The 26,170-nt window shown below is 41.4% G+C and overlaps 1 protein-coding gene across 4 annotated transcripts in view; it reads left to right on the top strand.

Moving 5' to 3' along the window:
• The first annotated feature begins 2,328 nt into the window (after positions 1-2,328).
• Positions 2,329-26,170, top strand: part of ANO5 (anoctamin 5) — an 81,423-nt gene continuing 57,581 nt past the window's right edge. For all 4 annotated transcript variants that reach the window (XM_015411230.1, XM_015411229.1, XM_015411228.1 and 1 more), the window contains exon 1: positions 2,329-2,754. In XM_015411230.1, the coding sequence (XP_015266716.1) occupies positions 2,694-2,754 (61 nt within the window). In that variant the 5' untranslated portion in view covers positions 2,329-2,693. The remainder of the gene's footprint in view (positions 2,755-26,170) is intronic.

Raw genomic sequence — 26,170 nt, 5'->3', positions numbered from 1 at the left:
CCATCCACCCCACTTGATCTACCCCCCCCTTGCCTCTCCCCCCCCGGCTCCGAAGCGAGGGCTGAGCGGCTTGCCACTCGGGCCTCGCTGCTCTCTTCCCCCCCATGCGGCGGCGGCAAGGGAGTTTGCAGAGCATCCCCTGCGCATGTGCAGGGGATGCTCTGTCACTTTTGGGGGGATTTAAGTATCCCCCAATATTTTTTTCAGGTTTTTAGATTTTTGTGCACACCTGGGGATTGCCCCAAGTGTGCACAAAAATCTCCCCCCCCCGGTGTCCCCGATGCGCGGATTTAGGTATCTGCACGCAGGGGGCGCCTTTCGCTATTAGATATATAGATTATTGTGGATGAGGAGTTATTTAAGACTGGGGGGTTGTCTGTGTGCAAGAAAAGGATTGCCCCCCCATACTTGTGAAAGAGAACTGTCGTTATCCAGTAGAGGTTGTAAATCACTGATGATGTGTTGAACTATTATGAGAGCTGTACGTGACCACTTGTGGTGTTCTGTTATTGTCTCTTCTGGGCCAGTCTTGCAATAGATCTTCTCTGGGTACCATTCTGGCTTTGTTTACCTGTTTCTTGACATCATCAGGTGGATATGTTAGTTCCAAAAGGAACTATTTACAGACCCCTCAGGTGAGAATCTCTGTCTGTAATACTGGAGCAGATGTGGCTGTAGGGTGGAGCTTGGCTGTATACAATGGATCATTTGGTAGCTGGAAGCATGTAGATATGTTAGTCAGTAGGTTTCCAATATAAGGTAGTGTCTGGGTGCGTTCAGACGGGGCGTTTCAGCCGGCATAAACTGTACCAGTTGGAACCGTTGCAGTTTATGCCGGCTGAAACGCAATCACACTTACATCCTGTCTGCGGAGCTCATTGCTGTATGCCTGTTTACACACAGCGGGCGTCGGCGGTTTGTTGGTTTTTTTTAACTTAGTTTGCACATGCGCATAGGCAGCCATTCACAGAATGGCGATCTTTGCGCATGTGCAAAACACCCCGTCCAGAAAAGCATGCCCTGAAGAGAGGACTTACCTTTAAAGTTTAAAGAGCAAACTGGCCTCCCTGAGGTCCCGGACTCCTCTAAAACGTTAATCTAAGGACCTTTAAAAAAAAACAAAAAAACGCCGGGGCGAAGCTTCGCCCAAGCACATATTGCCGACCTAAAAAAAGAAAGGCGGTCGAAAATTGGAAGCCTTGGGCTTCCGAACGGAAGTGGCTCTACAATGGTGGAGAGCGATCAGATGGGGGGGGGGGTAAAGCGATTACAACTGTTGCACTCAGGATACCACCACTTGGGGACCTAGTGGCAGAATACAACGGTTTAAAGCTCTTTGCAATGGTTAGGGACGGAAGGCAGATGTTCTCCGTGTGAATGCCGTTAAGTACACCGATTCCAACCAGCACCTATACCATTGTAAATGCCCCGTCTGAAGCACCCTCTATGTGTCCACTGTGTATTTTTACAGTAGTCTCCAGAAAATGCATTTATTGCATAGATTGGATCAGTCAGGTTGATGGTGGGGTGAAAGTCATTGAATTCCTGGTGGAATATGTCCAGGGCCTCTTTACCATGTGTCCTATATGTTACCTATATGTAACACTTGAGGAAATCTGTTTCAGTGTATCTGAGGAAGTGTGCATCTACACATGCTAAGTCTCTCAGTTCTCATGTATACTTTGTTGGTCTTGGGGATCTGTTCTTGCCTTTCTTGCAACCTTTTCCAAAAAATAGGCCTCTTCAAAACTTGTAAATGGATTTCAGTCAGTTTATCTTGAAGGTGAAAAAAAACCTGGGGTGAGAGAGTGGGAGACACATTTTGATAGCCACCCCCCCCACACACACACACACAGACAGAGGAAGTGTTATGAACCCTCTTCATTTTCTTCCAGCTGGCAGTTCATCCACTTAAAACTCCATTGAGGCAGGGTTGGTTTTTTTTAAAACTCGAACCAAGGATGCATGCCACAACACACTTCTAATCCCCCCCCCTTAAATAAAAATAAAATAATGTTCACTTTCCGAAGGCGAGGAAGGGGCGGTGGTGCTCACAAACTCGGCTGCTGCTCTGCTCGCGCAAATGCCTTCATTGCTACAGAGCTTGCTTCTTGCACCGACAGACTCAACAGGAAAAGGGCGAGGAGCACACCGGGGGAGACCGCCGCGCGCCAGGATCCCCCGCCCTTCCTTTGCTCCGTGACGTCATCCACACGAGTCATCTGATCCCAAATTGTGTCAGCGTGCCCAGACCCTGACTCACCAATTTTCTCTCCCTCCTTAGGGCCCCTAGTAGCGAGGCACTTTCCTTTTAAGGAATCACACGTCTTCCCCCAGCCCCAGCAAACGCTCCCTTCCCCCGCTCTCTTCGGTTCGACCGACAGAAACGCAGCATGTCCTTTGCCTTAGGATTCCAGGGGCCAAGCGAAACAAGCGGGACCCTGAGCCCCCGTTTATCGGCTTCTTCTGTTGTCAGGGTCTAACGGCCCGGCGACGCCCCCGAGCAACATTCCCAGGGAGCCAAGGGGAAAGGATCGCCAAGGGAGGAGCGAGGCAGCCGGAGAGGGAAGCGTGGGGGCGTGCGCTCGAGCTCTGCCTCTCTCTCTCCTTTGCCCGGCCTCTGAGGCGCTTGGCTTCCCCTAGCCGCTCGCAGCTTGCTTGGCGAAGGCTGCCAGCCCTCTGCCGCGGCTGCCATGAACCGGCTGGGGAGAAAAGACGACGAGACTCTCATCGAGATGGCTTCGGCTTCCGATGGTGAGTAGGGCTATTGTGCCACGCCCGGGAATCCCGGGCTTCCCCTTCCACCTGGCCCGCGGCTTCCTCTCCTTTTGTCCGCCCTGTCCCGGTGCTGAAGGCAGGCGGCGGGCCGGGGAGGGGACTAACATAACGGTGTCGCCGGCCGGAGCAGGGTGCGGCGGGAAGGTGGCGCAGCCCGGCGTGCTGGGCCTCCTTGACTTGACGGCCAGGATTTTTGCTGCCCGGTGTTGGGTGGAGGAAACGCCGGAGGGTCACTTTTTCCACCCGGGTGGCTGCGGCGCCCAGAGGATGGCGGGCTGGGAGACACGCCTAGGCAAAGGCCGGCCCCGGGGATTCTCACCGGCCAGGGAAGGAGGGTGGCTCCCTCGCCCTCTGGGAAGAAGGCATAGAGGCCGCTGCACGCCTTATCAGATTTCTGCCTCGAAGACTGTCGGAATCAACATGCGTGTACGGAGATCAGAACGTATGCTCACGTTAGCCTACACACATGTTCAGTCCCAAATGGGAGTGTCGTCCGTCTAGAGAAGTTGTGCAGTGCATTGGCCCTCAGGGGAATCCTGTAGGGGCATGACAGTGCACTTCAGTGTCGTCAAAGTACTGGACGTGTGTGTGTGGTCCTCAAAGAGAAAGTAAAAGTGGATCCCACCCAGGAATGCTTTTAATGCCCAGAATTCATGCTTTGAAGATTCTTGAGATATAAATCTGGTACTCTATAGTTAAATTTTAGCCAAAACGTAGGCCAGAAACTGTTTCAAATGCCATTTTAGCCAAAATTTAGGACCAACACACTTCCAATTCCCTGATCTGAGTGATATATCAGCAGCTGCCATCAACTGGCTGGGGAATATATCTGAGTGATATGTCAGGGAAAACAATAATTGAGAATGTGCTAATGAATACGGTAGAATGGTTTTCTCTTACCAGTGAGTAATTACAATCAGCCTCACACATCTGGAATTAAAATAAATATTTCCGTTTGTGTTAATACTTTGTTTAGAAATAAAATATCATCTTACAGAAGTATCCAACATATTTACAAACTTAATTCAATTTGATTAATAACAGAAGTCCATAAGTGATCAAAAGACAAACAACACTTCCATTCATGTAAAATGGTGAGCTTCATAATTATATACACTTCTTTAACTTTCTCATCCCACTCCTGCATACCCAGTGCCATACTTTGTTTCCAATACCAAGCAAAAACGAGTCTCACAGTGGCAATAAGATTCAGAAGAATTTCCTGATATATCACAAATACATAGTTCAGTTAAAAAACCCTCTGAATTGAAAGGACCATTAATCCCTATCCCTCTATTCAGTTTTTCACATATATTATTCCAGTAATTTATGGCATGTGGGCAATTGCCACCACATATGAAGGAATTAAAATAAACATTTTCAAACAGTATCATTTGGAACATAATTTAATTTTGGAAATTTACTACTATCTTACATCAGGTTGGAATAATTTCTCTATCAAGCCAGAAATTCTCTATTGTTTGGCAGCTTTCTCCAGAATTTTAGGTAGAAATGTTATCCAGGCACAAAGAGAAATTTGGAATCCAGAAAAAAATGCTCATAAAACACAGATAATTCACAATTCATCAACACACTATTTATCACAATAAAAACAACATATCCGATGCTGTATTGTAAGCATCTTATTAAATATAATAAACACAAAAAGTACAAATGTACATATGCTGCTCAGGGTGCCAGTGGGTTATCTTCCTGGATGAGGCCTTTCCTAGTTCACTCAGAACCAGTTATGACACATTGCCTTGGTGAAAATGTTCCCAGCCCAGTGATGGCATCCTTCCCACAATGAAGCAAGGAGAGGGTAAAGATCTACCTGACTTGCTGGCTGTTTCTGACAGAGCAATTTGGCTGGCTCCAAATCAGCTGAATAGGCCTTGCCCTAAGCCAGGGGTGGCCAATCTTGCTTAACATAAGAGCCACATAGAGTAAACATCAGATGAATGAGAGCCACAAGACATGAACAAATAGTACACACACATTTTTACTGGAAAATATGCAGATTTGCTTTTTATTAATATTAAATGAGACTGCCAAAAAACAACAACAAAATGGGTTAAAACAGATATTGATAATGATATTTATGTCCAATGATATTTATTTGTCTAAGAAAGAAAGAGAGAGAGAGGTGGAAAGAAAGAATGAAAGAGGTGGAAAGAGAGAGAAACAAAACAAATACATGAGGGGGGAGAAAGGAAGGGAGAGAGAGAAAAGGTGAAAAGAAAGAAAGAGGTAGAAAGAAAGCAAATAGATGGGGGGACAGGGGAGGGAGAGGTGGAAAGAAAGCAACTTTAACTTTAAATGCATCCTCCAAGCTCCCCTTGCCCCCATGCCAGCTGGCTCTGCAGAGGGATTTAAAGAGACAAGTGCCTTCTCCAAGCTGGCTGGTGGGGGAGGGGTGGGCTTTGAGAATGCATTTAATGTTAAAGTTGCTTTCTTTCTCTGCTCCCCCCACCCCAAGCCTACCCAGGGAGGGGACCACTAGCTGGGGAAGGGAAGACCAATCAGGGAGGCATGCCTCTTCTTCATTTCCCCAGCTGCCCTGCCAGGAGCCACATAATATGTTTAAAAGAGCTGCATGCGGCTCCTGAGCTACAGTTTGGCCACCCCTGCCCTAAGCAGTAGCAGATATATGTGTGTGTGTGTGTATACATATATATATTTATTTACGTATGGAAGTTTCATTGTTGCCAGTATATTTTATCAAATATATTGATACAACATACAAAGTACATTAGATGGCATGATTGTGTACTGAGCAATGTTTACCAGTGGCATTATTTGAGACTCATAAAACAACTATGCCAAGAAATAGATTGGGGACCATTTCCCCATAAAACATGGAGGTACCAATTTTTTACCTTTGTCTGCTCTTCATCCATTGGGCAAGGACTGCATGGGCACAATTAGTGTCTTCCAATTAGCCAGAGTTTCCCCCTTTGTGTGAACAGCCCAAAGATCCCAAGTGTAATGGCTTACAGAAATTAAAACCCAGTGCAAATAATTAAAATGCAATACAAAATACTTCTGGGCAGAAGGTGGTTCTCAGCTGGACTGGGGACAAGGCATGATGGCAAGATAGTAGGCTGCTGTTCTTCTTCCTCCTCCTCCTCCTCCTCCTAATGGCCTTAGTAATGACCTACAGGTTGGGAGAGTGATTCTGAGGTGGAATCAGTTGTTGTAGGCATTTTGAAAGAGATGTAAGAAACCATAAATAGTCTCTGATAGTTCCTTCCTTTTTCTGTACTTCCTAATTTGAGAGAGGGGATGGTTCTCCAGAGATTACTTTAGTTTAATGTTTAATGTTTGGGTAAGCACTTTAAAAAAGTGATCCCAAGTGCTTGTGAAAGGGGTTATGTTGGAACCAATGTTCCCTCTAAGCTGTGGAGTCTTGTGAGCAAGGATCCTACTTTGTGAGCTACTGGCATTAAAGTTGTGAGCGAGCCATTTGGCTACTGCATCAATCAGTTTGCTCTGGGGCCCTCCTTCCTGAGCGAAGGCAAAAATGTGTGAGCCGGAGGCTAAAAAACTGTAAGCTAGCTCACACTGACTCAGTTTAGAGGGAACACTGGTTGGAACCAGTTATTTGTGTAATATTTTTGGAGATAACTTAGTTTCCTATGCACAAGGCCCATTTTCCTACCAAAATCGCAACTTTCAAGCTGTTCTGCACCCATCCACTGTAAAATTTACTCTTTAAGTTGCCACAAGACTCTTTACAGGCTTGGATGAAAAAAGACGGGAGATGTACAGTGTCTGTAATATACTATTGAAAAATATACAAGCGTAAAGAAATGAGAGGGGAAATAAAGGTAGGTTGATGGTTGGCTGGGAAGGAGATAGGGTTGCCAACTCCAGGTGGGAAATTCCTGGAGAGGTGAGGGATGGAGCCTAGAGAGGGTGAGGTTTCAGGAGGCGTGGGACCTCAGACAGGTACAAAGCCATAGACTCCGCCCTCAAAACCAACTATTCCCTTCTGGGGAACCATCATCATTGCCAATCTCCAGGTGAGGGCTGAAGATCACTTAAAATTACAACTGTTCTTTAGGTAGCAGAGATCAGTTCCTCTGGAGAAAATGGTGGACTCAGTGTCATTATACTCTGCTGAGGTCACCACAACAAATTGACACTGAGTGTCCAAGGCCGGGGCATCCGCCCAGAGCCTCTTTCTAGAGGTCGTTGTATTTATTTCCACAACAAGCCTTTTTCCTAGTTTGTTTATATAAGGCCCTCCTTTCCTAAATGAGTCTTTAGAAAGCTGTTTATGGAGCCACCTTGGCTTCTTTAGGCTCCTCCTATTTCTCCTTGGGTCACATTTAAACACTCGCAAGGGTTTCACTGTTGCTCTAATTCAAGCACCATCTCAGCAAGACTCACTAAATGCAAAAGGGCCTGAAATTTACATGGTGGTTGCAGAGGGACAGTCTCTGTCTACAAAAAATGGGCCTTTCCAAAAATTGAGTATGTCTATGGCAGTGAAAAACAGGACTTCCTGATGTTGAAGTGAAGGGTAATTGTTGCATGGGTGAAGACAAAAATAGTTAGTGAAGGAAACCAGATAATTCTGTTTGTTTAGAGGTTGCTATGGAAGAGTGGTGGTAGTGAACTGAGGAATATTTTTGCATATGCACTTCTGGTTTTTGGTGCATGTCACTAATAAATTTAAAAGTGTGATTTTAAGTAAGTGGCTGGGGGGAAAGTTGCTCATTTTCTGTTGCAAATTCTTGGTTGTTAGTTCCTTTCATAATCTGTATCAAAAATACCATTACCAACTGAATGTTAGAATCTGTTGTCAGCAATATGTTGTGAAACATCATCGGGCTACATCTTGAGGAACATTCTAATTTTGACACATAAAACATAAAATTGACTTACATGCTGCCTTTAATTTTGTTTTTTCTTGTAGGTATCTGAGATAAAATTATTCCAGTGAGTAAGAGAATGGTTAATATTTACAAAGTGTATAGCTGATAGCATTCCAAAAGCAGTTAGTAAGCCAGTTCTGTAAAAAAAATTAAAAATCCATTGCATTCATTTTTACCTTCTGTAGCACCTGCCATTTTTGTTGTTGTTCTTGTGTGCCTTAAAGGCTGAGAAATGTAGCTGCAATAATTCCACACCAGTCATATTCCAGATAAGAGGGCTGCTAAAGAGCCCGACAACTTCCTCCCACCCCAAAATAAATCTGATGATCCTTCTCATTCAATAAAATGGAAACACTACACTACCAAGGGAGATTCTTCTCCTTTTTCCAGGTTTAAAGTACAAGGAAAAATGGTTGATATATTTATTTTCTTCTTGTCTAGAATATTATCCTGATGATTGAAAGGAGATACACTCAGTTGTGTACTCAGAGGCAATTGCTGTATGCCTCAGGTAATCAGAGGACTGGCTAAATTGCACTGTTTATCTTCAGAAGGTTGCAAAGGTATAGATAAGTGATTCTCCACCATTTTTGTGGACAATTTTAGACTTGCCCTCAGAAGTACTGGACAGAATATACAGTATAAAAACATCCCACTCAGGTTGACTTTGCATATACAAAAAGTAAATGACAGTTGTTTGCTAGTGCTGAGTTTGTTGATGAGGGAGGGTGAGTACAAGTACCAGTGACAAGTTATTCTATAGATCTTCAGTTTCAGTAGTTTTTTCTTCTGTCATAACATTGGTATCCTTATTTTAAAAGATCAGATATATCACATAAATTAAACAACCAGAGCTTTCTTTCATTAAGTAGCTTATATCGCCATCCATCCATGTATATAGATACACATACTACTTAATTATATATATATATATGCATATATATACACAAACACACACATATACACACATTCTTTTGGCTTAGGGAAATTATTATATGTTGATGGGAGAAATTAACTACCTTTCAGAAGTCTTATTTCCCAATATGCACATGTAAAAAAGTTTATGCTCTTATCAGCATTTTTTAACCTACATGTTTATTTTCGTGGTGATTTATATATTTCATACAGCAAAATTCCTGATAAATTAAACTTTGTGTATAATTAAGGAGATTCGTTAGTTGTGTAGGTACCTTATCAAAAGGTAGGGCACATTCCTCAAGTTGTCTTTCCGTTTGCAAACCACAGTATTGCATCTCTGTCTGGCCTGATTGGCTGATTGTGCAAGTTTCAGTGTCTTTGTCAGTCAGCAGGCAATAGACCAGAAAAAGCAGATATGGTTAAGAGTTCATTTCTTTTGAAGGACTGCAACCATAAACATGCATGAGTTCATCATCTAGGTGGAATTTTTTGAAAACATGCATACATTAAAATAGAAAAAAAATGCTATTTTCTTTGGTAGCCACATGTGTTGTTAGAACTCTTACCATATTCTGCAGAATACATTTGTATCATATCGTATATAATCAGAGAGTTCAGGAGATGAATCAAATGCAGAGAAAATCCTGACATACTATTGGAGTGTTCCTGTCAGAAGAAACTGTGTTAGCAACCACATTTGGAAGAAGTTAGTAGTTTTGTTCACTGGAGTTTGCAAACAGGAACAAATCACTGTTTATATATTTTGAAGTCTGCTCATGTAAAACTGAGTCTGAACTCTTAACAGATAATGTTTATAAAGATAATGTCGTAGTACAATAATTAGTAAGCACCTTAATAAACACACAGAGAAAGGCAGCTTCTTGCTAAGGCAGCTTCCATTCTGAGCCTGCTTCGGTGTGGAGGGTGAGGTATAAATCTAATAAATAAATAAAAGGGGAGGTCAACTTTGTGAAAAATTTATCCTTAATGAGAAACTGAGTCATGAGTAGGGTTGCCAAGTGTATTTACCCTTGCCGGCGGGGGAGCCTTGCCGGGCTCCGGGAGCTCTCCCAGATCGTCTGGGCCACACCCCCAACGTGAGCAACATGGCTGTGTCACCTCTGGTGACGCAGCTTCAGGGGGCGGAGTTCCCCCCAGGGCCCAATTCCGCCGTGGCGGAATCGGGCCTCTGAAGTGGGGGTTTCCCCGCCCCCCGCCCCCACTTGGCAGCCCTAGTCATGAGACTATTGAATGAAAAGTGACCCTTACCCTTTAGGAAAGATCAGTAGTACAGTACAGATGTTGATTCAAATCTATTTTAAAACTGACCGGACAGTCTCAGTATCCATAATGATGGGCAAGAAAATCATGGGGAATGGGACATATTTCTGTAAAGCATGCCCAGCATTAGAACACCAGAACAATTTGCTGCTTTCCTCTTCCCATTTTAGAAACTGAAAGTGACTCTTGGGTGGGGGGGGGGCACTTGCACTACAGAATGGTTTGGCACGGGTAGGATTAAGCACTCTTTCTCTTTCCTCTTTCTCCCTCTCCCCTACTTCCCCTCCTCATTCCAGTTATCTCAGAAAATGCAGGTTTGGGAGCACACATTTGCCATAACATTGAAATCAGTCCTTGGTTTTATTTACTTTGTTTCTTCATAATTCCCAAGTTTTCTGCTTTATTTGTAATCAGGCTAATGAAAATGAACCAGCATGCGGCATCTGATTAGAATTTTAGGCAAAATTAAGAATCCATTGTTACCACTGTCTCCTTCTTCAAGTAGTAAGACGTTCCAGGTAAATCATTCCAGGCTTATTTCCAAAACAGTAGCTCTGTTAATGTGTTGCAAGAAAAATAAGCAAGAGTATTTGTAGCTGAAGTCAAATTTTGTTAGTCTTTAAGGCTACAACGCTCATTCCAGACTTAGTTACTTTGGATGTGGCAGAAGAATGGGAGACTTACCGTGTTTCTAATGTTTACTTTATTTGAACATTTATAAGCAGTGCACAAGTGGAGGAAATGAGCAACTCAAATAAGGCAGTGGATCCTCTTTCCCACATTGAATCCCTTGAGAAAGAGATGGGGTCTTGAGATGCTTAACTGTTTCATTTCCATCCCTGATTCTGTCATGTCCTGTCCCACTGCTTTATTCCCCTTCCCCATTTTGGGTTGCTATAGCAACCTGATATGCCAACCCAAACTGCTTATTTGATGGTGTAAGACATCATTCTTTTTTTTAAAAAACACCTTTAAAAAGTTTTTGTACTTTTCCACAAACCTGTGGTTTTTCCTTTGTTTGCAGAAATCTGCACCTTGGTCTTGGTGAGCCCATAATATAGATTTTTTTTAATCTGCATGGTGGGGCCATCCATGCCTATTAGATATATAGTACCCAATATCTATTTATTTATGAAGTGATTTACATTTGTAAAAGATAACAATTTAACCAATATAAACTGAAGAAAAGGCATACAAGTATTGGCTGCTCCAGCCCTCTTTTGAGTGCCTTTTGTAGTGCTTTTTCTACTCCTCAGAACAGTTGAACTTTAATTATGTGCTAATATGTTTAACAGACTAGCACTGCTTTTTTCAAAAAAGAAAAGCATATTGGTAGAGGTGAATTTAGAACAGAGAAATGTTTGAAGGAGTCGTCTTTGTCTAACCCCCCCCCCCCCAATGAGAACATGCATTTGGCACTCTGTGGAGAAAAGTTGCTTGTGGAGAGGACGGGCAGCGGATAAATGATTGGCAGAGAATGGGTTAAGTATTCCATCCCCACTGTTCTTTTCTATTCTAAATGCCATGGTCACAAAGCCACTTTCTTGTATTTTAAATGGTATTTTTCCAGGGGGAAATTTTGAGTTCCCATCAGCTTTTAACATACCAAAAACCCACAACAATCTTATAAAATCAATAATTTAATTACCTAACAAATAGGTCATAAATAGCAACCAGTATTAGTGGGAGGGGGAATAAAAGACCAAACAATATTGCTGGAAGTGGGAGAAGACTCCAAGGTAAAAGGTAAAGGTAAAGGTTCCCTTGCTCGAAAGCCAGTTGAATCCGACTCTAGGGTTGTGGTGCTCATCTCCGTTTCAAAGCCGAAGAGCCAGCGCTGTCCGAAGACGTTTCTGTGGTCATGTGGCCGGCATGACTAAACACCAAGGCGCACGGAACGCTGTTCCCTTCCCACCAAAGTGGTACCTATTTATCTACTTGCAATTTCTTGCTTTCGAACTGCTAGGATGGCAGGAGCTGGAACTAGAGATGGGAGCTCACTCTGTCATGCGGCACCCGGGTCTTGAACTGCTGAACTACTGACCTTCCACAGCCTGCAGTTCAGTGTCTTAACCACTTGAGCCACCGCAGCTCCTGAAGACACCAAAGGCTAATTTAAATCTTTCTGAAACCAAAGGAACAGGTCAATCCTTTAGCTGGAGGTCATTCTGCTGCCTCTGGGGCTATGGCTTTAAGTGTCCTGTTTCTAATGGTAAACTGTTTGTTTTGCATGCACTGATGAATTATGAAGCAGGACCTAATTAGTTGACAGAATTGGTGGGTGCATTTGCATGTGTACACTAGCATGTTATAGCCCCTCACCTATCCTTAGAACAATACTTTCAGCTAGGTCAGAATACTTATTCCCCAACCTGTACTTATGGAAATGTATTTTCAGTTTGTTAAGCATCTCTCACAGAATAATGAACCTTCTCATGGGATAGTGATTAAGCAAAGCTGACATTTGTTTTTGCATTCATTATGACGCCTCTAGCTTACAACAGTAGTCTTCGTATGTACACATTGAAGATGATGAATATTAGAATGGTAATTGCTGCATTTTTAACCGAGTGACTTTAAAAGAATGATCTGATACCCATCAGTAGTCTAATTAGGTATTGCATTTCTCCCCCACTGTAACAATATTAAATTATGTAGAAAGGAAATGCAAGAAAGAAAGAAAGACCCCAGACTGGTTGTTGGTCCTTTCCCGTAGTGGATCAAAGTGATAAATATTGACACTTCGTAGCATGGATATTGGATACTGGTTTTGTTAAGGGGAATGGTAGTTTGGTTTTATGGGGGGGTATTTTGGTCTTTTTCCCTTCCAACTTTCAAATGGTTTGTCTGCAAGGCGTAACAGTTGGTTAAACATTTGTGACAGATGCTCCTCAAATATATTTGGTACTTAGGCATTATCTGTGTGCTAGGAGAATCTCCCTCAGCTGACTGTAGTTGCTAACAGCAGATTGATTTAGCACATACAGTTATACCTTGGAGCAACATAATATTACTTAATATTTATCATGTAGTTAGAGTATTCAAAGCATTTCAGTATTTAATGTATACTATCTTAGTAGGCTTTACAATGGCCCTGTGAGGTAGGTCAATTATCCTTATAATAGTTGTTAGGCAATGAAATAGTGGCTTGCCTAAGTCCATGTAATGAATTCATAATAGGGGAGGGAAGAAACCAGGGACTTCAGGCATTCAGCACATTCTCTTGGCTGCTAGAGTAGGAAGCAACTAGAGCCATGACTTCAAGAACTTGAAACTGAGCCTTAAGAACTGCCTCCTGCAGCATGAGCATTTGTATTCACCTTGGTCAGCTAATGTAAGTGCGTAACACAAGAGCAGCACAGACATGGGACTGCTATTTGGGGGAAGAGAGAAGGGCTAAAAGAAAAAAAATATGGAAGGAGGAAACAAACTATCCCTTAACTTTTAGAACTGGGAAGAGAGAATCTGGTTCTGGAATGTATTCTGTGTTGTTGTTTTTAACGTTTTTGCAACTCTGGGAAAGCTAACTTTCAGGGTGTGTGTGCTGAATGTCGCGCAGTGCATGTGTTTGTGTGAACCAGCACCTCGAACCTGTCTTGCACTCACAGCAGTCTTTCTCTCACCAGAGGTTTCCAATAGTAAACCACACTTACTCAGTCCAGTGGTAACTATATACAGGAATTTATTTACAATATATACAGCTCTCAGACAGTGCTTTGCCAGACTCCATCCACCATCAAGGGGAAAAGTACAATGGTACATTGCTACATATATACATATGTCCAGCCAATCAGAACATGCTGACTCATACTGACTTTGCTTCAGCTCTGCCCAGTCCAAACTGGCTGTATCTGGATTATCACAGCTGTTAGCTGTCAAGGAGATCCTGGAGATCTAGGTGCTGAAACTTACACACCAACACTGAAGCAACATTGTGAGTTCTTGGGTGAAAATAGAGGCCATTGAAAGAATTGAGTCACAATTATTCCTTGGATAGAATAGTTGCTCCTTTTGTTGTTAATAAAGGCAGTATAAAAGAAACAACAAAAAATAAAAGTTCCTCAAGTATATATATATTTTAAAAATATGATCCTGATATGATCTCTCTTTCTCCCTTTCTGTCTTTGATATCTGTAGCTGATATCTCTCTCTTTGATATCTGTACTGGATAAAGATTTCCAGAAGTATGTGTGGTCAGTGACGGCCCCAGGTTTTTTTGCCCACTAGGCTAGGAAACATTCTTGCAACAACAAAAAAAACCCGTGCGGGACAGGGCGGGTGCCGGAGCCGCAGCAGGCAGGCTGAGGGGGCAAACTGCAAATGCATGCGGGGGGGCGGGATCACTCAAGGGGAGGAGGAGCGGGCCTGTGCTAGGCTGCAAAAGGAGCTCCAAAGGGACTGCGGGGGTGGGGGCAGCAGAAGGCGAATGGCACTTTCCCATCATCCTGGACTGTTCCCCATGGCTGTCTCCCCCGCCTCCCTTCTCTTTCTGTCTGGGGGGCTGCAAAGAGGGGAGTCTCTTGCCGGGGACAGAGCAAGAAGCCGGCAAGGGAGGCTTCCTATGTGGGGCGAGGAGGGGATGAGGCCAGCCAGAATGGCGCCCTCGTGGAGCCATCACCCTAGGCAACAGTCTAAAATTTAACAATAACGGGCCAGCCCTGGGTGTGGTGCAGGTTTATAGTTGACATTCCATGGGATTATATGACCTTTCTCAACTGGGTTATTTGGTAGCTGGGGAACTGTACTATTATCAAACATGTGGTAAGATAGTAGTAGCTCCAGAGCCATGGAAGCTCTTGGTGAGACACATGCTGGAAAGCAGTTCTGCTAAATTTAGCTATTATTCTGGCCTTTAATTTCCCCATGATGTTACTTTGAAATTATACAGGGATCTGTGGTTTGTTATTCAAGGTTTTAAACCATAAGTTAGGAGATCTGAAAGACTAGAATTAGCAAATTCAGAGCAACCCTGACTTGTATCATGCTGACAAATACAAGTTTGAAACAGATAAACTTGAGGGGAAAAAAATCTTTGCAAGGCCACAGGGGTAACTATTAATGGAAAAGTTAGTGGAAAGAGCTTCAGGAAGATGTGGCTTATGCTTCAACTGTTTCAAAAGTATGCTCACATTTTGAACTATTATCTGTCTCTTATTTCTATTGATCAGTCTGTTCCAGATTATTTAGGATCACCATTGAATGATCTGCAGACTCTCTGAAGTAGCTTTCATATAAATGCCATAAATAAATATTTTAAAAGAATTTAAAATGATTGCAATAGTAGGGGGAAAGTGATTACATTTTTACACTACAAATCAATTATAATGGCTCTGTGTTCAGATGCATGTAGAATTATAGAGGCTGCTGTATTCATGTATACAAGGCATTAAACAGGACCTGGAATAAGTCTGTGAGTTGTGGTTCATGCTGGAGAAAAGAGAAGAGCATATGTGTCTTGTATAATTGGACAGAGAACTGAGAAAAGGGAGGCTGTGCAAAAGGTCAGTCACGCTGGACTTTTTGATTGGTGGGGCTAGAAAAAGAGATGTAGGCTTGGGCATAGGGGCAAAGGGTAGAATTGTGTGTCTTCTGGCTATTGTTCTGAAGAAGTTCTGTGTAACATGGAACTGAACACATACTGGTAGCATTTCCACAAAGAGAATGCTCATCTGTGCTCTCATTCTCTTGGGTTTGGTAAGGAGGTCACAGATTTGGTCTGAATCAAGAAGTTAGTCAGTTGTGCAAGAAGTTAGTCAGCTGAGCAAAAGTCAAAGCACTAAAAAAACTCCCTGCACTTTCCTTTTTATAACTCTGCAACAAAATGTGCTGTAAGCTTTGTTTTGTTTTAATAAAAATGGGGAATTCAGAGGAACTAAAACCTGAAATAGATAAATGACAATTATATAGTGAAAGAGCAATTAGTAATGTTTTTTTTAAAGCTGTGGTGGCACCCTAGGGAACAAAATATTGGGGAAATGGCACTAGCAAGAGGCTGAGGTTTCTTTCCATGTGATGCTTCTTAGGAAGCTGAATCCCTATTGACAAGTATCCATTCTGGCCATGCTAATATATGCTTCAGTAATCCCAAGACAGGAATACTATAATGAACTATATACGGGGCTCCAGTTGAATATGATTTGGAAACATCTACTGGTGCAAAACATGATAGTATGTTATTGGAGGCTGGTTGTTGGGATTTTATGTCAATCCTGAAGTCCCTTCACTGGCTTCCTATTGATTTATGGGTCCAGTTTAAGGTACTGGTGTTTACTTTTAAAGCCCTTCATGATTTGGGGGCTCGGACTGCATCCATACTACCATATGAATGTAGGTTTCTGGAGACTGTGTCACTTGAACTGGTTAACTACTCTGTGATGGGAGCAGGGTGTTGGGGTTTTTTTTAAGCCTGTTATCATGCCTGTGGTTTGCCAGCATGATTCTTTATCCAGAGACAGGACTATTACCTTGCATAATTTTTTGTCTTTTACAACATAAAGAAAAGACAAAATGTTTCTTCTCCCCCCCAAAAAAAATGTGACTCAGCAATCAAGTTCCCATCCCAAAATTCTTCCAAGGAACATATGTTATTTGCATAGAGCAACAAGATTCACAAGATAACAAAATATTCTATAAAACGTCCTACACTTTTGTGTGCATGTTGGTTCGTCTTCCTTCTCCTCCAGTACTACTTTGCCGTCCCTGACAGAACATCAGTCACAGGTAACAGGTTAAAGAACACTCTAGAACGCTCTTTCCCCTACATATGGAGTCCCATTAGGAGCTGCACAGTATAATGGTATGGCTTTCTCCTTATTGTACAGAAAAAGAAACACCTTTTTGATATCAGCAGTCTTTATACTAACGCTTGGCCCAAGAATTATAGGTAGACTTTGGAGCCAAACGTAATTTTCTGCTATCCAAATATAAAGTTAAAACTTATCATAATATTGTGGTGGAAAGTGCCATCAAGTTGCAGCTGACTTAGGGCAACCCCATAGGGTTTTCAAGGCAAGAGATGTTCAGAGGTGGTTTGGCATTGCCTACCCTGCTTAGCTTCCAAGATCTGATGAGATGGAGCTAGCTAGGACCATCCAGGTCAGGGCTACCACAATATTATTTGCAATAATAAGGTAATTCCTAGACAAATCATGCTAACTATGCTAATAGATTAGATAAAGAAGAATTTCATTCCACTGAGAAGGCATTCTCACACAGAACAGTGCGAACTAGGGTTGCCAGCCCCCCTGTGGCTTATGTTATACCTTATGGTCCCCATAGGGTATAATGAAGCTGGAAAAATGATGGATTTCATGAATCCAAATATCATACCAGTACTGCAATTCGGGAATATCAGAAAATACCAGGTTTTTTTTTTTTTGGGGGGGGGTGTTCAATATATCTGAACCTGAAAAATACTATTTTGGGGCGGGTTTGCACACCCGTATCCTGAACTGGTGGGACATGCAGGAAAGGGTGATGGTGGTGGCTGGGAGGAAGTTGAAGCTGTGAGTGAGAATGAAAAATTGACTTCTCTGTCTCCTTATATTTTAGTACAGGTCTCAAGTTGAACCTAGAGTGCCTCCAACCTCTCTTATGTTTTCTTTCAGGACACTTTCTACCCTCCTTTCATTTTGCCTTCCTTGCCTTCCAACATCTTTTCTCCCATCTTTTATCTTCCTTTTCCATTACATGGAGTTATTACTGGTGGAGCCTGTTGCCTTAATGGAATGAAAGGGAGAGGGATGGGAGTTGGTTGTTATGTTGCTCTCTAGCATCAAGCTCTTCTCTCTTCCTGCCAGTTTTCAACTCATGAAACTCAAAAACACAGTTGCCCCTAGCCTGCCATTGAATGGTTTTATCTATGATTGATTTGCATTTCTAGCAGCCAAAGGGCAAACATTATCATGCTTATCACTCTCAAGCTTTAGGAGGCAGCTGAAGTCAGTTTTATTCATGAGGGTATTTGATTAGTTTGAGCTCTTCTGCCTACGGGCAGTTTTAAATAATTCATTTTAAACTTTTGTTGTGTTTTTGTTTACATTGTAAGCCCCCTTGAGTTCCTGTAAGGTAGAAATGCAGCTAACAAATGTGTTGTTAAATAAATAAAGGCAACAAAAATAATTGGTCTGGGAGCAAAGTGTCAAGAATGAGTATTGTCATGCTAAGGTTGAGTCTAGTGGCACCTTTAAGACCAACAGAGCTTTATTTAAGATACAAGCTTTCATGTGCATGCACGCTTATATGAACAGGTCTGACTGGCCTTGCATGTAAGTGAATAATAAATTAATTACTTGCAAGTAAGCAAATTATGAATTATTTGTGGGCTGCAGGTAGAACAACTTGGGTAAGTCAATAATTAGAAACAGCAACAACAACAAGATATTGCCATAGTTTATTCAGTGGTAAAGAGCATATTAATACAGAACCCTTCTGTATATGGTTGCAGATGGTTTGGTTTTTTATTCTGCTTACAAAACCTTTGAAAAAGGATTGAATCTCATTATACCACATTCCAGGAAACAATAGGCCATTCAGGCATCCAAGGTTTTTCATAAGGGTGAAGATACTCAGTGTTGGGTGCAAATGCATCTTTACTCCTAAATTACTTTGAATGTCTCCTGGTTTGGGGAGTATTCATTGCTATACAATGATTCAGGGATTTCTCTAGGCACAGAACAACTTGTTCATAGCTGCTGAGCAAACAAATGTCGCTGAGTAGAACTGATTTGAATAAGAATTATTATTATGTGTTCTCTCAAGGCAAATTTAATTCTGTTGCTACACATTAGATCTTGTTATTGTGATTTAGAAACATAACACTTTCCTGTTTTTGGGGATTATTTCTACAGCACTGTCTGTACGCTGCACATTGGAAACTCTATTCTCTTGATATCAGCTCTGTTCAAGTGAAACGTTGACTACTGTATAAGCTTGCTGTCTCTGCAGACTTGTGAGAATAATTGTGGCCAAGGGCCAACAGAGACATTATTGGGCAGCTATGTGTGTTGTTCTATACATCATGATGTAGCATAACTTATCAAAGCATACTAGCATGGCACAAGCATAAAGTTAGCATGGATTCCCTCTGGCCTATAGGCTTATTATAGTCTTTTGCCCTCTGGTGCCAACTGGTTTCTTGGACCCAATCAGGAATCTCCCTTGTTGGAGCTTTCCAGATGTTAACATCCTCTCCTAATCCCCCCTCCCTAACCAATTACCACATTCTTGAGTCCGGCCTTGAAAGAGCTAGGGATTATAGCTTAAGGAAGGCCCAAACTATGGACATCTGCAAGCTAGAGCAGGCCTGCTAATTATCATGTTAACCCCTGAGGGGAATTCACGTGCTTTGCTTCACACCAATACTTTGTGACTGGCATCACCTTTAACAGCAGCTATTTTGTGGTCCACCACCCTGTGTCATAGGAGCTGCGGTGGCTCAAGTGGTTAAGACGCTGAACTGCAGGCTGTGGAAGGTCAGTAGTTCAGCAGTTCAAGACCCGAGTTGCCGCATGATGGAGTGAGCTCCTGTCTCTAGTTCCAGCACCTGCCAACCTAGCAGTTCGAAAGCAAGAAATTGCAAGTAGATAAATAGGTACCACTTCGGTGGGAAGGTAACAGCATTCCGTGCGCCTTGGTGTTTAGTCATGCCAGCCACATGACCACGGAAACGTCTTTGGACAGCGCTGGCTCTTCGGCTTGGAAACGGAGATGAGCACCGCAACCCTAGAGTCGGACTCGACTGGCTTTTGAGCAAGGGAACCTTTACCTTTACCCTGTGTCAGAATTCCAAAAGTGTCCACAGGCTCCAAAATTTTGAGGACCCTTGTTCTGTGGTATAGCTCTTTTCTTTAGGGGAAACTGATCTCTATAGTCTGGAGATCAACTATAATTTCGGGAGAGCTCCAGATCCCACCTTGAGGTTGATAACTCTATTCCTGTTGGGCCATCATACTAGATGCATAAAAAGGGACAGATTATGTCCCTCTTCTGGTGTTTATTTAGACCATTCAAATATTTTAAGGCCTTCCAAATATCTTGTTTGAATACTGAAACATTTCGGATTCCAGCAACATTTTTTTTTTTTTGCTTCAGTTTGAATTATAAAGCTATAGTTGCATTGATGCCGGTTAAATAGTTTTTAAAACTAATTTCAAATGCTGCATTTATTTAATTTTAATTATATATGTGATTATAATATATTTATGCTAGTCAGAGGTCTAGGGATTTCAATACTATCAGCTATTTCAGGTTTTTCATAGTTGGTATGAGAAGATGTGCATTTAACAGCTTCATTTTCTTTGGGTACATTGGCTGTTATCTAATCTGATGGGTTATATCCTTCAGTATCTTTTTGCCTTAATATTAAATCAACCATGTGAGTAAAAAATAGTATTAATCAGAATATGACTCCTTGTGGATATAGTATGAGTCATTAAGTATGAAGTTAAGTATTAACTAATTGATTATGTATTAACTAGTAAAGGTAAAGGTAAAGGTCCCCTTGCTCGAAAGCCAGTCGAGTCCGACTCTAGGGTTGCGGTGCTCATCTCCGTTTCAAAGCCGAAGAGCCAGCGCTGTCCGAAGACGTTTCCGTGGTCATGTGGCCGGCATGACTAAACACCAAGGCGCACGGAACGCTGTTACCTTCCCACCGAAGTGGTCCCTATTTATCTACTTGCAATTTCTTGCTTTCAAACTGCTAGGTTGGCAGGAGCTGGAACTAGAGACGGGAGCTCACTCCGTCTTGCGGCACCTGGGTCTTGAACTGCTGAACTACCGACCTTCCATAGCCTGCAGTTCAGCGTCTTAACCACTTGAGCCACCGCAGCTCCTTATGTATTAACTATTAAGTATTAATTCATTATTAAATTTCAGAGTTAGAATTTTTCAATAGTGGTCTTTTCTGTAAAAAGTCCATGCAGTTCCTTTAAAAAATATTGCATATATTGTGCATGCAAGTCTTGCATCTGTTTGTTTTTGAAAGTGGCTCCTTATCCTGGTAATGCAAACATTGGGAAGTAAAATGCTTGGACAAATATTCTAACTGCTAGTGGTGGTGGTGAATATGTTGTCTTTATTCTATATTTGTCTCCTACAAATGTTTGCATCAAATATGAAAAAAGATAAGTTCAGTTTTGAAAACATAAGGACATGACAAGAGTCGTACAGGATAAGACCGAAGATTATCCAGTCCTGCATTCCATTTCCTACCATGACAAGGCAGGTGTTTCAAGGAAGGCCGCAGGAAAGAAATTAAGACAACAATAATTCCCTCATCATTTGTCTCCAGCAATTATATTTGGAGGGTCTGAGTGTCAGTCAAATTATGTTCTTCTGCAAGTTGTAAAAATGCATTAGGAAGTTTATTACCTTGTTTTTGTTTTCCAGTTGCTGTTTTTCTACCCAAAAGTATCAAAAGCAGCATTGTAATGTCCAGTCAAACAGATCTCCTCATAATTTTGTTGGGAAATAAGTTCCTGAAGTGATTAAAAAAAAAATTCTTGATGTTGATTAGGTGCATATATGTTTTCTATTAAGGTTATTTTACCTTGCCTTTGTACTTGAACCATTAAAATACTACCATCTTCTGAGCTATATATTCTGGATGTAAATGTTCCTTGATGTATATAGCTACTTCTCTCTTTTTTCTTTGTCTGAAGCTGTAAAGTTCTTCCCAAGCTTTTTAATCTCCAAATATTTCTGGTCTGAATGTCTTATGTGAGTCTCTTCTAAACATATAATGTCCAATTGCATCTTCTTTAGTTGTTGAAAAGTTTGTCTTCTTTTTAAAGGTGCATTTAAGCCATTAATGTTTATTGAAATTATTTTTATTTTTCCTCTATCCGTCTTTATTTTGGGTTTTGTCATCACCTTTATGCTTCAATTTAAATCTTGTGATCCTCTGGGATGGTACAATCATCTTAGATATTTGAGTTGTTGTAGTTATTCCAGACGCTTCTTGTGTTTCTTGCTGGGTCTCATCAGTTTGCATTTCTTTTTCCTCCATATTCAGGTCTTCAGCATGTGATTTAATAAAATCCTCCAGTTTAAATGTAGAATTGATTCTATATCTTTTTCCTTTGTAAGAAAAGAGTAAGACTTCTGGAAACAACCATCTATATGAGATAACATTCTTTTTAAGGATGTTTGTAAGTTCTGCATATTCTCTTCTTTTCTCTCTCCACTCTCCAAGGAATTTCCTTTAAGATTTTTATTTCTGTCTCCTCTGTTTGGAAGGATGTCTCTTTTGTTACATTGAGGATAGCATCTCTTATTATTCTTTTATTAAATCTCACATGTATTTCTTTTGGTAGACTGCATCTTCTTACATAGGTGGAATTCATTCTGTAGGCCACATCAGTTGCATTGTATATTTCATCTGGGTTTTCTGCACCCGTATAATTTGCAAGTGCCTGTGCCATTTCAGTTATCAACTCTTCATCCTCTTTCTCTGGTACATTCTGAAATCTTAAAATATATGCTGCTTTATCAAGTTCTAGTTTAATAAGGGCCTCCTCCATATAGTTTTGTTTAGATTCTACTTTCTCCACCTTTAAGTGCATCTTCTCAGATTTGTCTTCCATCTGGTTAACTGTTTTGGCCAAGGTGGACAACTCTTGTCTATTATCCATTAACTGTTTTTGTACTTCTGTCATCTGCTGTGTCATCTGCAGTGATAGGGAGTCCAATTTGGTTTGCACAGGGTTAACAGCTGCAGCTACTGCTTCTTGTATTAAAGTCTTCAATTCTTTTACTGAAATCTGTGCTAAGGTGGCAGAAACAGATTTCGTTTGACCAGGAGACATGGTAGAAGGGGGAAGTTTCCCTTTCTTATCCATATTTCTGTATTCTATATTGTACCTCTAATTAAAGTAACACCCTTTTACTACTAAATACTCTATTAGACAGGTAAGAGAAGGAGAGGGAAAATAAAAAGGACCCTTTTTAGTTGTCCATAAACACCCTAGCAGTTAATGTAATCACAAAGAGCAGTTATCAGTAGTTTGTATTACACTTTGTGCAGACTATATTTTCAAAAGAACAAGATAACAACCCTCAAAGACACAACAGTTCCAAATTTAGAGTCTCTCTTACACAGAAATGACATTCAGGAAGTGAAAGCAAGCACCAACCCAGTCCACAACCGCCTTCCACTTCTTTCTTCTTTCTTCTGTTATGATGGACAGTGTAGTCTCTTTATCTCTATTTATATTCCAAATGAGGCAGTAGATGAAACTGTAATCCAATTGTATATCTTCAGAAATATCCCAATTGTAATCCCAAAAGTGTTAAAATCAGAGCCATCCCCATGCTTCTCCAAACTCTTAATTTTGTAATCCACAGGGTCAGGGTGAGTAAAATAGTAATTAAAAAGTAAAGTATTAAATCCAAAATTACTCCCAGACTTCCACCTTTTCCTCCTCATTCTAGCCCTTTAAAAAATGTTCCAAATGCCAATTCACTACTTTGGATAGCTGTTTCGGGTGGGAGCGGCAGACTACTTCCCACGCATCCAGTCTTTTAAGGAGCTATATAAACACAGTCCCTTTCCATTGCTGTACTTTGCCAAGTACTCACGGTGTAAAAACTTTTTGATGATTCAGATGTGGTTGATATGCTGCTTCCCTCTGTCCCAGTAGTCACGGCTCCACAGCTGTGGAAGAGCCACAGCTGCTCTCATCTGGGTTTGGGCTTCAGGGTGATCCTGGTCTCAATCCGCTTGCCGCCACTCACAGAGAGTCCAGGATCAAGCCCCTTGCAGTCAGATCCCTCTTCAAGGAATCCAGGGGGGGGGGCAGAAGACTTTGAATCCCCCATTAAACCTGGTGTTCCGGCTCAGCTTCATGGGACCGCTCCTGGAGCTGGTCCGCCACCACCACACCGAAAACCGGAAACCCATGTTTATACTTTTTCATACTGAAGAAAACCTAGGATATGATTAGTTTCGCTGTCATATTTCCCAAACCTGTTTCTGTAACCATAAGGGTTAGAAACTTATTTAACTGAAAGCTGTCATTAGTTTTAAAATTCTAAAAGACTACTGTGCTGCTCAGATTATCAGATTTTTGCTTCTTGGAGATAAAGCTTTTAAATAGAAGGAAATGTGCTAAGATAGCTTTGTTGCCATAGGCATTTATGTATGCATCGACGCTTCCATGCCCACAAGAAATATATTATGGTCCTCATATGTCACATAGGCATGCTGTAGAACACTGAATACTCATGCTATGGCTTGTCACTAGACAGGTACGATGGATAGCAACAAGGTAGGCTTAAAGTTTTCAGAACAGTCACAACTTTTGTAAGATTTTCTTCTTGGAAATCATAAGCTATTAGACCAGGCAGTTTCTCATAAAACTTTGAAAAATGAAGAAGCTGTTGACATAAAACAAGCATGACATGAACACGTTGACGTGAACAAGTAAGTCTGTAACTTGAGAGCGCTTCTGGACCTGGGCCTACTGCTGAACAAGCAAGTGGTGGCCATGATGGGAGTGTCCTTCACCAGCGTTGACTGTTTAGAAAGCTGCAGTGTTTCATGGGCAGAAAAGATCTGGCCCCTGTGGTGAATGACCTGGTTGACATGTATATTAGATGACTGCAGTGCAGTCTGTGTGGGGCTGTCCTTGTAAAATGTTTGGAAACTTTCATTGATACAGAGCGCTGCAGCCGGGAAGTTCAGTGGAGTGGGTCATAGGGATGGTATCAGTCGAGTCTTGGACCATCTGCGCTGGCTCCTGATTTGGGCTAATTGCACTCTTAAATGCTAATTACATTTTTAATGGAGTAGCCTGTAGATGAAGGAAAAATAATAATTTCAAGTGATCTGAAGCACCCTTTTCCCCTTTTGGTTATATATAGTGCACACTTAAAAAAAAAATTGTATTTCCATCACTTGCACATGACTTCTTTAGGATTTTTAGGACACTTTAGAAGGTCATTGCAAGAATATTAAATAAGCCTTATAGAGATACAGTAAAAGAGTTATTCTGTTAGAAAAATATACATTGTTGCTGACTGGCAGGGGCCCTGATTACCCAGTGCTTGTGACATTACTGACAGCAAGGGCTGTGATAATATCCCCACATGCAATAACATGCACAGTACATTGAAAAATAACCGCTTTATGATATACTCATTTATCACATAAAAGGGGGCAATGGAATCCAGGTTTCTTCCTTATTCTGCAGCATTCCATGCCACCACAGGAACCCTTATTTTATTTATTCATTTAGTTTTTGAATGTTGAATGAAAGCATGGCAGCTAGCTGACACATATCCAGTGCTAGATTGCACATCTCCCTTTTGTTTGTTTGTTTTTAAATATGCCCAGGTTTTTACCTAGGTCAAGGCTACACTCACTGTAGTAATGTTGCCCCCATTGTTTTTACTGTTAACACACCACTGTAGCAAAACTGAGGTTACTGTTACCATAGCAATACTATCTGTTTTACCGACATTTCCCCGTCTTTTTAAATGCAAGAATGAATGTTATCTGAGATCTGGGGGCCATAATCAAATTGTTAACATCAAGACTCCAACCTGGAAGTGTAAGTTTTACCAGTTATTACATGTGCCCATTGCATTATTTGGGCTTGAAGGTACAAAACTGATTCGTGAAGGAAATCTATATTCATTTACTTTTTTCATTAGGTTAGATTGATACAAGTCTATACAAGTAAGTAATATAGACTAATCTTAGATAATTAAGGGTTACAGAAAGCCAGTGTTAGGTTGGCACTTCCAGAATGGTTTGATTTAGATATAACATAAAACTATGGTGTATTAAGACGTACTTTGGTTAGTTACTGAAACCAGGATTTGAATTCCTGATCAAGTTCCTTCTTCCAGTTTGAGTAGCTCTTCAGTTGAATGAAGAGCCACTTAACCTGGAAGAAGTCTTCTTAAGGCATGGAAGAAGGTTTTGAACTTTGCTTAGTGAAGTGGTAGGATGCATGACATTCAGATCTTTTCTGTTTTCCTTGTTTTTTCTGCATAGACCTAGCTAGTATCCTGGTTCACATTGTAGCGAGGACTGTGCTGGGAAGCAAGCCAGTGCTAATCCAAAATGTCCATGTTCATACAGTATGCAAAACCATAGTTAAGATCAACTTTGGTTAATAAACCAATTTCAAAGCATGGTTTCAAATTCTGGTTTGATGGAACATAATTAGCCATCATGGAGTGGCTTGCATTTGGATGATTACCCTAATGATTGTTGGTTTAATTAAACATTGGCATCTGACATCTGAACCAAACCTGAATGTTCAGTCACTGTTTTTTTTTTAGTTTTCCTTGAAAGTGTAAAA

The sequence above is a fragment of the Gekko japonicus genome, unplaced genomic scaffold, assembly GCF_001447785.1.
Source record: "Gekko japonicus isolate JY-2015 unplaced genomic scaffold, Gekko_japonicus_V1.1 scaffold1245, whole genome shotgun sequence".
Classification (NCBI taxonomy): domain Eukaryota; kingdom Metazoa; phylum Chordata; class Lepidosauria; order Squamata; family Gekkonidae; genus Gekko; species Gekko japonicus.
This window is presented reverse-complemented; position numbering and strand designations above follow the sequence as displayed.